Here is a 21185-nt window from a genome sequence, read left to right as displayed (position 1 = left end):
ACTGAGATAGCAGCTGATAGATCCATGGGGAAATCCAAGATAGAAATAACGACTTACACATAGGAGCGTCGACAACGCCGAAAGCCAAGAAGTGTTGCCGCAAACGCTTCTCATAATCCTCCCAATCTTCAGCGGCCTCGTCGTAAGGAGGGAATGGAGGCGGAGAAGAGGAAGACAGACGATGAGTAAGCGACGTCGACAATGCCTGAATAGCAGCCGTCAGATGTGTTTGTTGTTCAATGACCGCTTGCATAAGCTGTTCCATGTCTGCCCCGTCACGAACACACAAATCCACAACGCAGTGAAAATATCCGACCTCGTCGCCAAAAAGTGTTATAACCTTTAATCACCGATAAATCACCGATAATTGCGTGGATATTCAAACACACTCACTTAGAAACAATAGCTCGTTACATGATAACAACTCAGTATCTCTTATTCGACTACCGTACCGTGACATGCGGCCGGTGCCATTCATAGCTAGGTGGCGCTCCCGCGCCCAGCCGAGTTGCGGAGCGCCTCTATCGCCGTTTGCGCGTACTGTCGTGGCGGCATGGTTAAATGTCGTGGCACTGTCACAACGTATTGCTTTTCCTCTCATTTTGTATTTTTCTCTGTAACAATTCCTGATTTTATTATAAAAATATGGGCTTGGAATACCAATAACCTGCTCAGTATATTTCATATTTTATGTTCCCCCTTCTTTTTTTTTTTTTTTTTTTGCAGGGGTGATGAAGAAGAGGCAGCAAGGATTCAGCAGAAACTCCAAGAGTTGGAAGAAAGAGCTGAAGAACTAGACAAATTACGAACATCAACTATTTCCAGTATTAGTTATATCAATGATCGTAACCGCAAGAAAAATGTTGAAGAAGCAGAGAAGGCCATAATGGTGAGTTGAGTTGGATAAAAAAAGTTTCTTGTGGACCACTGCCAAGGAGGGGAAAAAAGTAATGCTTTTTCAAAAGTCTCTTTTTCTCTGGCTCCAAGGCAACAAGCTGTGTGTCATGAGAATCATTCTTATGTACTAAGCTGTATACTATGATTAAATTGCTGCTGAAATTGAAATATGTAGTTACTTAATATGGTTTTATAGATTTGGCCCCACAGTAACACTGACATTGAACATACTCTGAAGAAGAAAGCTTTAAATTAAATCTTCTGAAAGCATGCAGATCTTACCTTACACATGGTGTATTCGACCCGGGAGATCCGGTAAAAACCCGCCAATTTTTTAGAATTACATGAATTTTTAATTGTTTTAGTTTTCAGTTGATTTTTTGCAATTCTGACCGGTAAGAAATAATACTAAATCGATAAAACATTAACAAGAGAAAAAAAATGAAAATAAAACTAAAATTGCAAAGGAAATGCGCCATATACAAGAACAAAACACAGTGCTCGTACAGGTACAAGCATCTGCCAACAGCAAAATGTGTCAAAGGCTTTAGGAAGACTATGCAAATGCTTCATGCCAACAAATTTCCTCCAACTGTTTACATTAGATTCATTTCAGCACTTATGAGTGGGCTCTTGCGCATGCACAGTTGAGTCGCGTATGAGTAATACCTTCTCCCACTTTTGGCCACAAAATGTGGCTGTTCGCTGTGTAAGCAGCAGCCGCAGCAAGCAGCAGCTAGATGCTACCGGGAAAAATTTCACTGGCCCGACCAAGCTGCCAGATTCGTGCATGCACAGCATGCCCGTTTCTAGGAGGTGGAGGGGGGGACAAACCCCATATTGCCATACGTGCTATAAGATAAAAACGTTCACTAACTAAACACTTCGTTTCAAATACATTGAATGCCTCAGTGGAAAAGATCAAAAAAAGAAATTTCCTTAGCCAACTGACAAAAATAACTTTATTGTTCTGCAAGGCGGTTAATGCTTGACTGTCAGAAAGGAGGTCTCTTACCCAGGTGGCAAGCATCCAGTGCTCATTGGTCTATCAATTATTCATATGATTTTGAAACGCATCCCTGTTGGTTCCTGAACATTTTTGAACTCATTCTGAATGAATCATAAGTTGGTTTTTGAATGGTGCATAGTGTACGTGATGTCTCTGTCAGGGGAATCTTCATTGCCTGCAGGATTCATGGTGTCAGTTCCCTCCAGCACCACTCCAGACATTAGTAGAGTCCATGCCACGTTGTTGCAGCACTTCTCCGTGCTTGCGGGAGTCCTACACGATATTAGGCAAGTGTACCAGTTTCTTTGGCTCTTCAGTGTATAAGCTGTTGTGTTTTGAGCCTGAAAGATGCACCAGAATATATGCTTATAATAATTAATCTTTATGAACAACAGACTGTTTTGGCATTTAGTGCCATTGCCGAGCAGATGTGAATAAAATTTTGGCAAGAACTTGTATAATTGTGAATGTCCTTTATGTTAAATTGACTATATTGTACTCACATCTGGAATTATGTGATGTCCATAATTATGCCGTTGCTTTGAAATAGCTTGTGCAATGAACCATACAAACGTTGGGTTGATGTATGCTTTCTGTCCCCATTGAACAGCTCTGCAAGGAGGGTCAGTATGGAGTTGGATTGGGTGCTTTGGGTGGCTACTGGGTCTGACATGGGTTTGGTTCTTGTAGGTGCTATTGGTAATCCGATTTCACTAGGCATGGTCTGTATCTCAATAGGAAAGGGAAGGGTAAATTCGCTGGGTTGATAGCAAAATCCTTAAGAGGTCTGCTGAAACTCATGGGAGTACCGCTTTCTTAGGTTAGGATCAGTGCCCAGTGATATAATGTTGAAAGGAATAAGGCACAGTAAGGAGCTCAGGCAGGCTGGTACTAAAGATGTTAAAATATTACAACATTCTCAAAAAAGTACGATGAGAAACAGTGTTAGTGTATTGCATCAGAATACCGGGATTAAAAAAACAAAGAAAATAAATGTCTTGTTTGTTTGGAAGATTTGGAAACACAGAATGCAATAGATGTGCTATGCTTCTCCGAGCATCATACAGTTACAGATACGTAAAAGGTAAACGCAAGTGAATTTACACTTTCAGCACATGTAACAGTGTGACAATATGGAAAAATGGAGTTTGCCATATATGTTAAAAATTATCATAGTGTGGAAAATTAGGAAACTAAAAAAATTGTGTAGAGCAATGTATAGAGGCATGTAGCTGTGTGCTTAAACAAAATGATGGTAATTTTATAATTGTAACTGTGCATAGGACCCCATTGGGAAATTTTCAGTGATTTCTGAAAAGCTTGGATTCCTTATTGTGATGTCAGTCAGACAGGGGGAAGCAAGTTGTTATTTTTGGGGATTTCAAAGTAGATTTTATGAAAGCATCTGGTGGAAAGAATTGTCTTAAGATATTACTCAGTTCTTTCAATTTAACAGCAGTTATTGAATTTCTTGCTCAGGTTATACAGGAAAGTAGCACACAATAGATAATATTTTCATAGAGCAAGATAAATTTGATCAAATAAACATTTATCCTCTTAAGAATGGTCTTTCTGATCATGATGCACAACTAGTTACAGTGAATGATATAGCTCCATACAGTAATGTAAAACAGTCCTCTGAAATGGTGTGTTCAGTTAGATAGGGATGATGCGTACTGGGAACCTGATGCTAATTTAAAATAGTATTTTCGAAAACAGTTTCCCTAAGAAAACAGATAAATATAATTGTAAGAAACCATGTAAAAAAGACTTACTAAAAGGATCAAAATATCTTCTAACTGGAAAGGGAAAAGTATCTAATGGCAAGAAAGAGTAACGACCCAAAAACAGTCAAATATTATAAAAACTACAGTACTATATTAAAGAAAGTTATTAAAAAGTCTAGTAGTATGTTTGACATCATCAACTCTGATAATGAAATTAAAACAATTTGGGATACTGTAGGAAGGGAAACAGCACAACCAATAGCAAAAGAAGACAGTATTACCATCAGATTGGATGTAAAGTTTATTAACAAAATGACTGATTGAAATATTTTTAGTAATAATTTTTTGAGTGTTGTGGATAAAGTAGGATCCCGATTTTCATTAGAAAAGGCAAAGCTATATATGGAAGAGGCAATACATATGCAATTTTATAAAACTGAAATTCTTCCCACCTCTCCTTTTGGAGTTAAGAAAATAATAAACTGTCACAAAAGTAAAAGGTTGCTTGGAATTGATGGCCTCTCCAACAAAGTACAAAAAGCTTATTCCTGACAGACAGTAGGACTCTCAGCCACATATGAAATAGCTCACTAAAGCAGGGCATTTTTTCCTAATAGATTGAAATATGCTATTTTAAAGCATTGCATAAGAAGGGGGATAGTTCTATGCCGACTACTGCCCAATCTCACTTCTGACAGATTTGTCCAAAACTTTTTGAAAAGGAAAGTATTAAAGAATAGCTTCATATTTGTGTAAAAATAAAGTGCTAACAAAATACCACTTTGTTTTTCAGCAAGGTTTTTCAACAGAAAATAACAATATTATGAAATGGATAGTTGCTACTCACCATATAACAGAGATACTGAGTCAGAGATAGGCACACGAAAAACACTGTCGGAAAGTGAGCTTATGGCCAAAGAGGCCTTTGTCGGAAATACACACACACACACACACACACACACACACACACACACACACACACACACAAACTTGCAGAAATGCAACTCACACACATGACTGTCTCTGGTAGCTGAAGCCAGACAGCAAGCAGCTGTGCATGATGGGAGAGGCAACTGGGTGGTAGGGGTAGGAGGAGGCTGGGTTGGGGAGGAAGAGGGAAGGCAAGGTAGGGGTGGAGGGTGGGAGTGCAGGAACGATGTGGAGAGAGGGTGGGCAGCTAGGTGCAATTAGGAGGTAGGGCAGTGGAGGGGGGTAGCAGAAATGGAGGGAAGTAAGAAGACAGGTGCACTGGTGGAATGGAGGGCTGTGTAATGCTGGAATGGGACCAGAGAAGGGGCTAGAAGGGTAAGAACAATGGCTAACGAAGGTTAAGACCCGGAGAGCTACGGGAACCTTCATTAATCCTTGTCCTTCCCATCTAGACCCTTCCCTGGTCCCATTCCAGCACTAGACAGCCCTCAATTTCGTACGTTCACTCAGTCTTTTTACTTCCCTCCTTCCCACCTGTCACACTCACCATAATCGCTGAAGCTACGGCATACAGAATTTTCATCTTGCCCCATTATCTGCTGCCATTGTTCAATCGCAATTTCATTGTTTTGTGAGGTGATGTCTTCTGTGATTTTGTTGTTTTCTGGCATGATCTCTCCAGTAAGTGTCAGTATCCAATTAAAGCCAGCCTTCTGAAAACAGCATGATATTGTGCTTTCTTGCATGGAATTCCATGCGTTTCTCACAAATTGCATACCAAGTGCACAGATATTCCTCAGATGTATTTGTAGTTGCCCATGCTTTCGTATTAGATGTGTATTTGCGTGGCAATGTCTGCACATTTTTGAAACGTCGTGGACTTATCACTTTGCCAATTGCTAGGGGCACCCAATTTTCTGTTCTACTTGCATTGCAACACAATAGAACAGTCAGTCTCTCTTTGCTGAATTTCTCTCCAGTAAGTGTCAGTATCCAATTAAAGCCAGCATTCTGAAAACAGCATGATATTGTGCTTTCTTGCATGGAATTCCATGCGTTTCTCACAAATTGCATACCAAGTGCACAGATATTCCTCAGATGTATTTGTAGTTGCCCATGCTTTCGTATTAGATGTGTATTTGCGTGGCAATGTCTGCACATTTTTGAAACGTCGTGGACTTATCACTTTGCCAATTGCTAGGGGCACCCAATTTTCTGTTCTACTTGCATTGCAACACAATAGAACAGTCAGACTCTCTTTGCTGAATTTCTCTCCTCTGAAATCAATGTCTTGGGACACAGAAGGTGAAAAAATAGGCCTGCTTTGTCTGCATTAAAAATAGCATTAGGACTTTACCTCTCAGTGATTTTTTCATGACAACAGTTTCAATATTCACGCTTCCAGTCTCACTTCAAACATATTCATGTACTACATTGTCGGCTCCTAAACCTTTTGATCCAATCACTGGATGCCTTGAAATCTTAAGAGTCCCAACTTTTGTGCCAAATATGTAGCATGAACCACAGTTCCATCAACTGGAATGTTTGTTGTGTGAGCTTGCTTAAGCCACTTCAGTGGGAAACTTTCCAGTTCTGGAAATTGACCATTGTGTACATGTTTTCTTTTACTGTTTCCACCTTCCAGGCATGGAGCTTCATTTACTTTTCGCTTGCTTACTATTGTGTTTAATGTCAGTGGAGAAATGTACAATTTTTGTGCAATATCAACACACTTCATCTGTGGATTTTCATCTATTTCCTGAATAATGTTCCATTTTCCTTCATTAGTGAACTGCCTCACTATCTTCTTATCCATCCATGGCGTATCAATAATCTTTTGCACACAAAAAGGAAATTGCACACAGAGTTAATCAAACACCAAAGTCTCACTATACCATATACGAACAGAGACCAGCTACTGAGTTACACTTGGTTTATAGTTTTTGTGGCCATTACATAACTACTGCCTCCGATTGGCACTTGTTGATAGGTTGCAAGTCATCGAAGCTATCGCCAGCCTTATTACGAACTACAGTACTTCGCTGTACTTCCGCTTGTCAAATGAGTCATTTCTATGATAGCGTATGATGTGCCCAGTTGCCGGCACTGAAAAACATTGCCAAATTTGAACATGCAAAGCAGGTAGGGAGAACATACAAACAAGTCATGTTAATGTGGATTTAATGCATTTGGAATTGGAACTTCTAAGGTGATGTCTCTTGAATTACATGTATCTCATTATTTATTGTTGTTGTATTGACCCACCATTTCCATTGTAAATTCTAGGAACAGCCTTTCACATAGATGAAACAAGTTCTAGCTTGTCTTAACACCCAGTATACTTGTGAAAGCATTTTCTTCATTAAGAACACATATGAACCCATGGACATATTTAAGATGTGCAAATTCCACTGATAGCGAGGTTTACATTTCTTGACATTGTAAACATCTTCGCCAAAATTCCATTAGAGGGCACTGTAAGTATAATTAGGAATAATTTACTTATAACACAAGAAACTGGGTATGGCGGAGGTCTGTGAACACACACTTACTTATGTAAACCACTTATAGCAACCATTTTTTCAAAATTAATAGTCTTGCCATTGGCAAAAACATCAACTTTAAAAAGTGTTTGGATGACAGAGAGAGAAAATTGACACATTAGCAGCAAACCTGAGCAAAATATCAAATTCACCATTGAACATGAAGCATATAACAGCATTAAATCCCTGCCCCACTTTCTGCCAGCTACCCACCCAAACACAGCCTCCCAACACTGCATTTAACAGCCCTGTTGTATCCCCACTTAATTTTTGCACACCAGACAGGCAGCACTAGCATTTTCCTTACCCATACTGTTCTACCCCTTTCCCTTCCTGTCATGTGTTGCCTCCTTACCCTCACCACAGGAGATCAGTTCTCCGTCAGATGCAGTCATGTGCGTGCGCACTGCTGCTGCTGCAAAAAGCTTTAATATTTTAGCAGTCTCTTTCTTTGTGCCTGTCTGCATCTCAATGCCTTATCTACATGGTGAATAGCAATCTATCTTTTCCATATTATTATTCCATCCTGCACTTTCCATCATTGTTACTTTGTTCCCTTTGTATAATACAGTATTTGCATAATATCTATATCAGTATCACATTTATAACAAACCATTTTCTTTACTTAAACAATGGAAACTCCAAGATGGAATATCAACAATATTATAAAAAGGACAGATTGCTACTCGCTGTACAGATGACACATGGAGTTGCAGACAGTCACGATGAAAATACTATTAAACATTCACACAAGCAAGCATATCTCATGCACATATGCCTACTATATCTGACCCCTACAGCCAGAAGGCAACTGTTGGGTTGAACAAAAGCAGCAATCTGGAGTGAGGTAGGTGAATAGGGCAGATCTTGAACCTGGGGCTTGACTGGGATGTTGTGGAAGTTTGGTGTGTGATGGAAAACCACATTGGGTGAGGTGGTAGGGATATTGAATAGGTTGTCCCTCTTTCAGAGCGTGATGATAAATCATCAAAGCCCTGACAATGGATTCGGTTCAGTTGTTGCATGCTGGGGTGGTGTTGGGTGTTGAATGGGGTGTACCTTTGTAGCTGGTTCTTGGAGCTGCTGGGAAGATTGGTTGTGTAAGGGCATATGGCAGAGGAAACTTGTTTGCAGGCTAGGTGCTCCCTGCAGGTCTGGGGGTTGGAATAGGCCCGAGGTTTTCCTGCCTGTCATAAGAGGCGACTAAGAGGGGTCTCTCACTTTTTTGGCCCTATAAGTTCAGGTCCCATTTTATGGTTTGACCTGCCACTTTCCAATTCTACAGAAGCGCGAGCCATATGGGGAAGGACGCCTTATGTGGTGCATGAGATATCCGTAGTGCTCTTAGATTTGATCTCCTGAACCTCTTGTCATGGCTTTGCATCTCCACCTGCAATTCAACTATTTGGGCAAGGAAACTTTCCAGGGTATGTCATCTTTGTCCGTTGTCTCCTGTCCTCTTTCACCCCCATGACAATATTGGATTTCTCTGTGCTCAATATCCAGCACGGTAGCCTGTCCACTATGGTGGAATAGTCATGTACCCATTTGGTGGTAGCCTCCTGACAACACAGGGATCGCTCTGCTGATGCCTGAGCTGTAAACTCCCCACATATGCCAAGGAGTAGGTGCCTGTCTTCCTGGGGCATCTGGACTCCTGGCAACAGCCATCGTGCCAGGTGGCCTTTGTTGTGGCGGGAAGCGCCTGTGGGGGGCAGCCCCTGATCGGAGTGGGTGGCATCAGGGCTGATGACCCGCAATGAAGCAGACTGAGTCATCTCTTGCTGTTGACCGTATGGCGCCAGCAGCCTCTAAGAAGGGCAATATCGAGTATACAGTGCTGACAGATACAACCCTAAATTGTTTCCATCCCTCTCTACACCTTGGGAGGAATTAATGGCTACAGAAAGAAGAGAGCCATGTTCACCTCGGTATTTAGTCTGTAGCAGAATGGACGGGGACTCCTTTCTACCTACGAAGCCTCAATTGGTTGTTGAACTTCTTCAGGATACGTTTGGGGAAGTGACAGTGCTGTCAAAGGGGAGAAGCGGTGTAGTCTTGATTCAGACAGCATCCCCAGCACAATCCTGGGAGTTACTCGCTTGTGACAGTCTGGGTGATATTCCTGTTTCTTTCACTCACCATAAAAGTCTCAACATAGTCCAGGGGATTATTTTCGATCGTGACCACCTCTTGCAGTCTGATGACGAGCTCCGTGCCAATCTAGAACGGCAGAGTGTTTATTTCATCCAGTGTGAATACAGGGGACCCAAAGACAACAGGTTTGCTAGCGGTGCCTTCATTTTGGCCTTTGAGGGTGAGTCATTGCCTGAAGAGGTCAAGATGATGGTTTACCGCTGTGATGTTAAACCATACGTCCCTCCCCATATGCAGTGCTTTAAGTGGTGGAAATTCGGTCACATGTCTCCCCACTGCACTTCCAGCACCACATATCAAGACTGCGGACATCCGCTGCATCCAGATACTCCATGTGCGCCTCCTACCACTTGTACTAACTGTGGAGATAAGCACTTCCCCTGCTCGCCAGACTGCGCAATACTCCAAAAGGTGCGGAAAATCACAGAGTACAAGACTCTGGACCAGTTGACATACCAAGAGCCTAAACATAAATTTGATTGATTACACCCTGTTCGGTTGACGTCCACATACGCTGCAGCTACATTACCATTACCTCCAGGCCTCCAGTCAACATCCACCCCCTTGGTGGTAGGGGGAAAATCTCCTTCCATTGCTCCCTAAGTACCTGCTTCTGGAGCAAAGCCCTCCTAACGCAGGGGACATAGGTTCCCTCCCCCCAGCCGGAGAAGCAACGGCCTTCTCCAGCTCCTCTCATGCAGAAGGGGTCCCTTGGAAACCCCTCTCCTAAGGTCCCCACTGCTGTCACAGCGGACACTCGCCAGTGGCTAAAGGAGCCAGAAGCTGCTGGACTAAGAGCTTCATGGTCTTCATCCGTACCTGAAGCTACTCCGGTGAAGTCCTCCCAGCAAGCCGCTTTAGAGAAGCGACTGAACAAACAAACAAAGAAGTCTGCAAAGAGAAAGGACCCTCCGGTGGCCCGAACACCACCATTCCCTACCAGTTCTGCACCTGAGAATGAGGTGGAGATCTTAGCGTGCCCTAAGAACCTGGATCTCACTGATGCCTCATCCATAATGAGAAATAATACGCATTCTCACTTGGTGGCAGTAGGTGACCCTGAAGCGTAACCTGCCTCTTCGCGGGCTTCATGTCTTCCCAGCCTCACAATAATGTCATCCTCCAGTGGAATTGCTCTGGTTTTTCCATCACCTGGCTGAGCTACGGCAACTGTTAAGCTTTATTTCTGCTTTCTGCACTGCCCTCCAGAAAACCTGGTTCCCGGCAATGTGGACCCCTGCCCTCTGCAGCTATAGAGGATATTACAAGAACCGTTGTGACTATAATAGTGTGTCAGGTGGAGTTTGTGTCTATGTCCTGACCTGCATTGTCTGCGCTGATTCAACAACTCCCTAAACCTTTCCTACGTTTTCGGTCACTGGTAATCTCATTTCCCTTGAGTCTGCCATCTGAACAGCCTTTTCCAGATGCCAACACCTGGTTGCCATCTTTTTTGATTTACGAATAGCTTACGACACAACTTGGCGACATCATATCCTTGCCACATTATATGAGTGGGGTCTCTGGGGCCTGCTTTCTATTTTTATCCAAAATTTCCTATCGCTCTGTACTTTCTGTGTCCACATTGGTGCCTCCCATAGTTCCCCCCATATCCAAGAGAATGGGGTCCCGCAGGGTTCTATATTGTGTGTGTCTCTATTTGTAGTGGCCATTAACCGTCTAACAGCAGCCGTCGGGCCGTCCGTCTCACCTTCTCTGTATGCAGACAACTTCTGCATTTCGTACTGCTCCTCCAGTAGTGGTGTTCCTGAGCGGCGCCTACAGGGAGCCTCCACAAGGCGCAGTCATGGGCTCTAGCCCATGGCTTCGTTTCCAACTGTGAAGTAGTGTGTCATGCACTTCTGTTGGCATTGTACCGTTCATCCAGAACCAGAACTTTACCTTAATGACGATCCACTCACTGTAGAGGAGACATATCGATTCTTAGGACTGGTTTTCAACGCCCAATGGACATGGCTTCCTCATCCTTGTCATCTGAAGCAGAAGTGCTGGCAGCACCTCAGTGCCCTCCACTGCCTGAGCAACACCAACTGGGGTGCACATCGCTCTACACTGCTCCAGCTCTACAGAGCCCATGTTCAATCCCGGCATGACTATGGGAGCCTGGTTTATGGTTCAGCAGTGCCCTCATCTTTGTGTATATTCGACCCAGTGCACCACTGTGGCGTTCGACTGGCAATAGGTGGTTTTAGGACGAGTCCGGCAACCAACATCCTGGTGTAGGCCAGAGTCCCTCCATTGAAGGTTAGGCGTGCACAACTGCTTGCCATTTACGTAGCACACATTCGTAGTTCTCTTGAACATCCGAATTACCGTTTCCTTTTCTCACCCACAACGGTTCATCTCCCACATCGGAAGCCCAGGTGAGGGCTTAAGATTGTGGTTTGCATCCAATCTCTTCTGTCTGTAGTGGAGTCCTTGCGTTTAGCACCTATACTCGAGGTCCATTCACGTACACCTCCATGGTGTACACATAGCCAAATGCTTCGCCTGGCCCTTTCACATGGTCCTAAGGACTCAGTTAACTCTGCGGCTCTTCACTGTCACTTCCTCTCGATTCTTGACATGTACCAGGCCATGAAGTGGTTTACACTGACAGCTCGATGGCTGAAGGTAAAGTTAGCTTTGCGTATGTTCATGGAGGACATATTGAACAGCAGTCCTTGCCAGATGGCTGCAGTGTTTTCATTGCAGAGCTAGCAGCCATTTCTCGTGGTCTTTGAGCGCATCCGCTCATGCCCTGGCGAGTCGTTTCCTCTCTTTACTGACTCCTTGAGCAGCCTGCAAGCTATCAACCAGTGCTACCCCTCACCATCCTTTGGTAGTGACCATCCAAGAGTCCATCTATGACGCGGAACGGTCCAGTCATTCTGTGGTGTTTGTGTGGACCCCAGGCCACTTTGGAATCCCAGGAAATGAACTTGCCGACCGGCTGACCAAACAGGCTACACGGAAACCGCCTCTGAAGATCGTAATCCTCATAACTGACATGCGATTGCTATTACGCCACAAGGTTTTTCATCTTTGGGCTATGGAATGGCATAATCTCAGTACATGCAACAAACTGTGTTTCATTAAGGAAACCATGAATTTGTGGAAGACCTCCATGCGGGCCTCTCGCAGGGACTCTGTGGTTCTCTCCTGGCTCTGCATTGGCCATTACCCAGTATCTTACATTTGGTGTTGGGCGACAGTGCCTCAACAGCAGATTAAGTTTTATTTGTGAGGTGTTTTTAAAAAAAAAAAAAAATCATACCATCTAAGCATGGGCATTTAGCCATCTCTAGGAGGCCGCCACCCTCCCTCCATTTTAACTCTGTCTTACTTTCTTTGCACTTGTTTGTCTTGTTGGTCGTCTTTTTCCCTACATGTGTTCATCTCGCCTTGTCTTTTTGGGGTGGACATTTTGATGTGTTGCAGGTGGCTGGCTCATCCTCTTTTATTAGTGTGATCAGCCAGCTCAAACCATCTGCTTTGTGGTTTTAATACCTTCTTCTTCTTTCCCTTGTGGTTTATGTTTTCCGCTTTCACTTTTTCAAACGTACTTTGGGTGTTCTTGTACCTTGAACCTTGCTTGCATCAGGAAAAAGGGACTGATGAGCGTATAGTTTGGTCCCTTTATACCCCAAACCAACTAACCAACCTGGGGGCTAGTGCCTGTTTGTGATGGTCTTTGTAAGGCCTTCAGCATACTCGGCAAGAGTGTTCTTGTCACTGCGGATATGTCATCACTTGGCCCAGTCTGCCCACCCAGCACTTACTGTTCCAGTCCTGTCACAGGCTTATCCTACCCCATTAGAGGCTGGGTCACCTGTGAAAGCAGCCAAGCTATATACAACATGTGCTGCAATAGTTGCACATCTTTTTGTATTGATGTGACTATCGACCAGGATGAATGGCTACTGCCAAACTTGGACCATGAGCAAAATAGACCACCTTGTGGCGTAACATGCAACTGAACACAACATGCTCGATTTCAGTGTTATCTGTAGAGCTGGGGCCCTGTGGATCCTCCCCTTCATTCTGAGCTGCACAGACTGTAGTTGAAATTACAAGAAATTCCATGTGTCTTATCTTGCCCTCAACTTACAGTAAATTACTGTTCCCACAGCCTCCATCAAACCATTTCCGCTCCCTCTGTCCTTTCACCACCTCATAATCCACATCCTCTCACTCTCATTCTGCACCATTCTCTGCCAGTGCATGCACCTGTCTCTTTCCCTTCTCAGCTGATCTCCTTTCCCGATCTCCCTTCCCGTCTCCCTCCCCCACAGCCTTCACATGTTGCCTTGTTCTACCACTGGGCAGTCGCTGTATGCTCCACTGGACAGTGCTCTTTCTTCCTCCTCCACACCTTTACCCTCCTATCACTCCCCCTTCCCCACCCCACTTTCAGTGTGTGTGTGTGTGTGTGTGTGTGTGTGTGTGTGTGTGTGTGTAGCTTTTTCTGCAATTTCGTATTCAGAACTACTTATTTCGCTGTGCTAGTTCCAACAGGCTGTTCTTTCACAGCCATTACTTTGCCATGGAGTTAACCAAGTACATTTCGCAGGTCAACACAAAGCTATTTTTTCTGTTAATATACTGGTGTAAAAGTACCACAGAAGCTTCGTTGCTTATTGTGCAGGACTTATTGGAACTTCCTGAAAAATACGTACTACAGAAACGAGTTCCCATTAGACTCTGGTTGGCCCTTGAAATATATGTGAAGTCTTTTATGAATACACTCGTGAGAACTGCTATCGTTTTCTAGGTGTCTATGTTACGTAATTGTACATATTGTATACAACTTCATTTTGTTATATGAAAATAGTATGTCTTTATTGTAATATTTTCTCTCCCCAGGAAGAAGTTAGAGCCAATAAAGGAAAAGTTATAGAAGACCCTTTCACACGACGCCATACGAAGCCTCGCATGGTCTTCAAAGTTCAGGGTCAACAAGATGAACCACCACCTGAAAAACTTCCAGCACCAACTGAGAAGAAGGTAAGACATTAAATATTGTGCTGTAATTACTTTATATATAAAAGTACTCTTACATGTGAACTCTTACTGCCACTGTTACTGGATATTGGGGGAGATCAGGTACCAACATGGCCATCCTTATTTTCATAGTTCCATCAAATGGCAAAACATTTCTGCCAGTAATGACACAGCTGATTTATTCCATATCTTTACCGAAGCTGATTATTGAAATATCCAATCAATTTTGATATATTATCACCACATGCCAAAAGTTCTTTTGTGTAGGCTCTTCCCGCAACATTTCAGCTCTGTCCTCTTAGTTGCAAGATCCTTTCACTTGCAAGTCTGTCTCAAACAACCATGCTTCCAACAATTGATGAACTGCAAAGTATTCCAACTGAACAATTATAAGCACTGATTCAGCTCTGAATAATGCCTACAGAACCATAGAAAAAATTGAAAGCAGTACTCCTAGTTTCTCGGAATAATATGTCCATTCTTCAGGAAGGAGAGTTGGTGAGATATCTGTGAAAATTATGAATGAAAATATAATTGTATAAATAAAAAAACTACTCACCAACTGGTGGCAGGAGAAAACACACTTAAAATGTATAGAGAATACAGAAGCTTTTGGAGCAAGTGGCTGCTTCTTCTGAAAGAAGAGCTGAAGTTAAAGGAAGAGGGATGAAGGGAAAGGACTGTTGAGGTTTGGGGAACCACAAGTCAGTCTCCCCTGCCCAGGGCTCTCAGTGACTTTCTCATAACTCTCCCCATTTCCTGAACTTCACCATTGCTTTTACTTTATCCGTATTCCTTTCCCTTCAACCAACCCATTCTACCGGGGAGGGGGGGGTCACTGGCTACAAAAGCTTTCACATTCTGTACATATTTTGTGTTTTTTTTTCTCGTGCCATTGCTTGGTGAGTAGATTATTATTATTATTATATATATATATATATATATATATATATATATATATATATATATATATTTTTTTTTTTTTTTTTTTTTTTTTTTAACTATCCAATTGTATGATTACAAAACTATATAGTTTCACCCTTCAGGTGCCTTGATAGAGAACATGAACCTATCGACATTTGTAAATGGTGCTGCCTCATACGAATGCGGGATACACACTCCAAATCTGCATGTTCCAACTTCACTCGAAAGCTGTAAACTATAAAACTGCAGGACACCTCTCAGGCGAAAGAAGCTAGTGTAGTATAAAGGAATTGTGGAAAGTTGGTTAGTAGATGGGGGGGGGGGGGGGTCACTTACTGGGTGAGGCATTTAGTGGAAGTGCCAAAGGTGAAGTTGAATTGGATGAAATGTATTTAGCAATGACATGCTTGCAGGAGGAGGACAGGTATTGAGGTATAGGGATAGGGAACATCGCAAGATTGGTAATAAAGGAGATATGACTAATACTGGCAAAGGCAACACTATAGAAGAGAAACAGGTGACAAATGAGGTGAAACATACTTCTAGAATTATAGATTCCTTCATCTATCAAAGCAGAGGAAATTATAAAATTAACATCAGGAACTGAGCAAGACCTGCTGAACCCTTGTTCACAGATTACATTGTAGGATAGGACATTAGAAAACCTTAAGTTTGAAGTATTCAGTCACTAAGAGATACGGTGGGGGGGGGGGGGGGGGGGGAGGAATGTGTAGGCAAAAGGTGTAGGGGCCAAAATATATTACAATGCAGAAGAGAATAGTAGTGATAAATGAGTGAAATATAAATATGTTGCAATTTAGAAAGTGGTAGCATATGATGGAAATAAAATTGCCCCATAAAAAAAGAGTGAAGGAGAAATATGTGTGTTCATGTAGAAGGGTATCAGCAGTGAGGGTGCAGGAATTACAAGGAGAAAGGTAACAACTGATGGGATTACTGTACCTGAAGGCCAAGTTCATGACGACAGTCAAACAGACCAGTACTTATTTCAAAGAGGTGACATTTTTAGGCCTGTCTATAGTCATGTATAACAGTACACAGAATTATCCTATCTCCTGAAAATAGTAGTTCATTCCGCAGGGAGGACAGAGGGATAGGTTGGGGAAGGTTAAAAAGGAATGATAATAGGGACCCACATGTTATGAGGATGAGATCTCCTGGAGTCTGACTTGACTAGTCCTTCTTTTTTAAATTTCGTAACCCAACCTTATATACTTCACAAAGAAGGGACTAATAGTTCAGAAAGCTATGATTTTTATATGTCTATCGGCAGTATTAAAAGTTTTGCCTAATTAAGGCCTCTCCTATGAACTGATCAAGTACTAGTTTATCAGTACACTATCTGTAATTTATCAGTTCAAGTGTGTGTGTGTGTGTGTGTGTGTGTGTGTGTGTGTGTGTGTGTGTGTGTGTGTGTGTGTGTGTGTTCGTGATATATTGTGTTGTAGAGCTGTTCAGTATTGTAGCCTGCTGAAATAATCATAAAGAATGACTCGGGGAGAACTGTAAGAGTACTGGTAATAAAACTGTTGCAGATTCAAGAAGCAGAACAGTCTCCTATATCAGAGGCACCTGCCAATAAGGAAAAGGAAAAGTCACCTGAGAAGAAAAAGGAAAGTTCAAAACTTTCAAAGACTGATGACCTGTTCTCTGCCCATGACTTTGACATCAAGATTGATCTTGAGGTCCCTCTTCATAGTAAGTACAGAACACGAGATTATTAAAAACAAGTTTTCTCTCATTTACAAATGCTTTGTATAATTATCACTAACTGATTACCTGGTATTGCTGAATTATTTATTTAGCTCAAATTTCTCGAAAACCTAAACACTTTTAATTAGCTCTAAAAGGTTAAAGTGTGTTCAGTATCCCCTCCCTCCCTCCCGTTTTAATGTGAACTTTAATATCATTGGGAATTTCACCAAGCAACCTAGAACTGTGACATGACTATCAATTCTCTTTAACTTCTGTGACAACGCCTTCCGAACATCATATTTTCATTTTGCATAAATGTGTCTATTGTACTTACCTCAGTGTTCATAGATCTAGTTGCTTTTGTGGCACATGAAATGAAATGATGCATGTTCATAGCATTTTCACCATATATAAAACATACATTTGTAGAATTACTCTTGCAGCATCAGTCAGGATCAACATAGGAAATGCTAAAGGCACTATTTTTAACTGCTATTGCAAACGGAAGTTCAGACAAAATTCTGTAGCTAAAAAACTGTAACTTCACATAGGAATAAGTAATTATATTTGAATTGTGATCAAGCCTAATGGGGTGATAGTTCTTTAGAATGATAATGCAGCTAAAAAAATAAATAAATAAAAATTCTTGTTGCCAGGAATATTTGAATGTATACTGGGTTGGGTACATTTGGTACGCTGAATCTGAAAACAGATTTGACCAATTGGCTCTAGTTTCTTAGATACAGGCTATCTCTCATGTGTAGAGTTTAATCATTAAATTATCAGTAAATCAGTTGTGAATTCCATAATTCTTTATGCCTATTCATTTTGTATTTTGTGATTGCGTGTGTACAAATGTAATATTGTTTTTGTTACATGTTATAGAGGAGAAGGTGAGACTATGGAATGTGGTAGTAATTTGAGACACCCTCTTGTCTCACAATTTAAAGGAGTGCGTTCTGCTATTTTTGTGGAGAATGCGCTCTGCAAGAACAACGGAAGAACAGCATTGACTTTGTGAAACAGGCCTATCTTGTGTATTTTGGGATTAAACTCCGAGACCAAGATAAACGTTGGGCTCCTCATAAAGTTTGCATAAGCTGTGTCAAATCTTTACGACTGTGGCCTATTGGTAAATGAAAGAGTTTATACTTTGGAGTGCCAATGGTGTGGTGAGAGCCAAAGATCTGCCATAATGAATGTTGTTTTTGCATTGTCAATGTAAAAGGTTTCAATCACTACAAGAACCATAAGTGGGAATATCCCCATTTAGAATCAGCAGGGCGGACTATGCCACAAAGTGATGACATTTCTATACCAGTGTTCACCACTCTGCCAAAACTACTTCCTTCAGATGATGATGATGATGATGATGATGATGATGATGATGATGATTTGCAAGGCTGGAACACTAGTAGTAGTGAATCTGAATACAAAGGAAGTTCCCCAAGACATCAGCTCTTCAATCAGGAAGAGCTCAACGATTTGATAAGAGACCTCCGTCTTTCTAAACAGTCTTCTGGACTCTTGGCATCCAGACTAAATGAGAAGAATTACTGGACAAGAGAAGATCTATTTCCATATTTCAAGATGATGTACGTGTTTACTGCAGTGACATCCCTGGTTTACTACTAAAATATCAACCTCAAGACGGGAGGCATTTTATCGATTGCTCAACCAGACGCCTAATTGAGAAGAATTACTGGACAAGAGAAGATCTATTTCCATATTTCAAGATGATGTACGTGTTTACTGCAGTGACATCCCTGGTTTACTACTAAAATATCAACCTCAAGACGGGAGGCATTTTATCAATTGCTCAACCAGACGCCTAAAATGTGTGTCGCTGCATAATGGTAACTGCTATACATCCATTCCAATTGGCCACTCAGTGAAATTTCAAATACGTAAATATCCAGATGATTATCCATAAACTTCGTTACAGTCAACACCACTGGCCTATCTGTGTTAATTTAAAAAAAGTTGACTTTTTGCTTGGACAGAAAAGTGGATATACAAAATTCCCTTGCATTATTTGCATTTGGGACAGCAGAGCAAAGCGTGATCACTGGGGAAAAGTTTCATGGCCATCAAGAGATAGCTTTACTGTAGGAGCAGCTAAGATCGCAAAAAAAGAACCATTAGTTGACAGGGACCAAATCATTCTTCCACCACTTCGTATCAAGCTTGGTCTAATGAAGCAATTTGTGAAAGCATTGGACAAAAATTGTGACTGTTTCAAATATATATGCAAATCATTCCCTGGACTCAGTAATGAAAAATTAAAAGCTGGTATATTTGATGGTCCCCAAATTTGGAAGCTTATACATGATTTGGAATTCATTAAAGTTATGAGTTGCATTGAAGCATCTGCCTGGAGCAGTTTTGTCTCTGTTGTCAAGAATTTCTTGTGTAACCACAAAGCACATAATTATGAGGAACTGGTGCAAAACAAGCTCAGAAACTTCAAGAGCTTTGGGGACAAATGTGAGCATTAAGATTCACTATCTCCACAGCCATCTTGATAAATTTCCAGACAATCTTGGTGACTACAGTGAGGAAAATGATGGAAGATTCCATCAAGATTTCCAGGTGATGGAAGAACGATATCGAGGTAGATAGGACAAGCACATGATGGCAGACTATTGCTAGAATCTTCAGCGTGACTCTCCTGTCTGTTGTTTTTTTATTTTATTACATGCTGAATGAACAATGAAACTGCGTTTTTGTGATCCTTTTCATATGTTTTTCTCATTTTCATTTGACTGTGTACACAATGTATTTCAATTAATATTTTGAATTTTTGTTTGTTTGTTTATCTACATATTGTACGTTACCATAATAAATAAAGCCAGTCTAGCAAAACAAGTGACATATTCTAATTCAGGGCCATAAAGTTATCCTAACTTCAGTGTAAATTAATTGGCAACAAAATCATTGTTGACCAGTGTAATACTTACACCTTTTATCACTTTCAGTGTCGCATATGTTGGTTTGATTTACATCTGTTGTATATCTGATATGTGATCAATGTCTAATTGTCATTGCCTTTTGTAGTGTAACAAAGATAAGTTACTTTTTATTCTCTTGTTGACGTAATTTGTTTCCTCTTTTCTAGGCAACCCAGTTAGTGTTACTCCTAAACCAATGACAATGGTAAAGGACACTGGGCCCAAGCGATCTCTTAACTTGGAAGACTACAAGAAAAAACGAGGACTGATTTGAGAGCAAACGTACTTAACTGCAGTAATTGTTGCTGCAATTTATATTGTGCACGTCTGTTGTACAGTTTTTCACCTTTCTGTATTTCCTTGTACGGAACATATGGTCTCTGCATTTGAGAGCCAAGTGTCTAAACTCAAATGTATTTAACAGTGATTTTATCCAGGATCCTGTCTAGTAGGTGTTAGACATTTCACTGTGTGTATGTGAACAAAACCTGTGACTTGAAAGTTTTCTTAAGTGAATGGACAAGTTATTTATGTTGTCATAGCTATGCTTACAGTCAGAGCTATGGCGCTGCAAAAATAATGAATAAATATGCTGCTAATACACCACATTAAAAAGTGTGATATTTGTATTGAAGAATATTTTTTAAAATTGACATTTTGTGTGTAATGTAAACTTTAGGACACAAAGTACAAAAATCAAAAAGTTTGCCATTGGGGAAGCTATTCCCAAAACTACTAGAGCTGAAACTGCCATAATGCAATATGTATTATTGTTAACTATTTGAATGATTGTGAACCTTTAATTTTTCATTAGTAATTCCTTGTAGTATATATCTAGTGTTAACATATTGCATTGTACATAACAAAATGTTTAGCATAAAAATAACAATTTCGTATAAAAATCAATTCTGTATTTCTGGTGCCTCAATATATTGCCCCTTCTCTTGCACGCCCTCTGTAAGTGTCTCTGATATTTTAGGAATTAACAACAGTATATCCACAAGCAGTCAAGAAGTACATCATTTACACTCAGACATATCTGTAGGATCATTTTAATGATTAGAAAATTGCAATGAAACTAACAGTCGGCAGCCATGCGCCAGGCAAAACATCAGATTTCTTGCACTCTCATTAAGATAAGTTATTTAGATTGTAATAACAGTTAGTTTAGTACAGATTACTCATTAAATACATGTATTAGTGCGCTTTTAAGCTTGGTATTAAAGGTATTGTTTTTCGTTACGTATTAGTCCAGAAGAGCCAGAAGATTGTAAGGATGGATTGTAGTTATATTTTTGCATACATTTTGGCACAACAATTTAAGCAG

General features: G+C 41.2%; 1 protein-coding gene across 1 annotated transcript in view; it reads left to right on the top strand.

Annotated features, from left to right (window-relative positions):
• Positions 1 to 20771, top strand: part of LOC124591253 (RNA polymerase-associated protein RTF1 homolog) — a 142171-nt gene extending 121400 nt beyond the window's left edge. Inside the window, exons 11-14 of the mRNA XM_047131720.1 lie at positions 727 to 889; positions 14130 to 14270; positions 16748 to 16910; positions 20026 to 20771. Of these exons, the coding sequence (XP_046987676.1) occupies positions 727 to 889; positions 14130 to 14270; positions 16748 to 16910; positions 20026 to 20132 (574 nt within the window). The 3' untranslated portion in view covers positions 20133 to 20771. The remainder of the gene's footprint in view (positions 1 to 726; positions 890 to 14129; positions 14271 to 16747; positions 16911 to 20025) is intronic.
• Positions 20772 to 21185: the final 414 nt, after the last annotated feature.

Source organism: Schistocerca americana, chromosome 2, assembly GCF_021461395.2.
Source record: "Schistocerca americana isolate TAMUIC-IGC-003095 chromosome 2, iqSchAmer2.1, whole genome shotgun sequence".
Lineage (NCBI taxonomy): Eukaryota > Metazoa > Arthropoda > Insecta > Orthoptera > Acrididae > Schistocerca > Schistocerca americana.
Note: the sequence above shows the minus strand (reverse complement) of the source record. Positions and strands in the feature narration are given on the sequence as shown.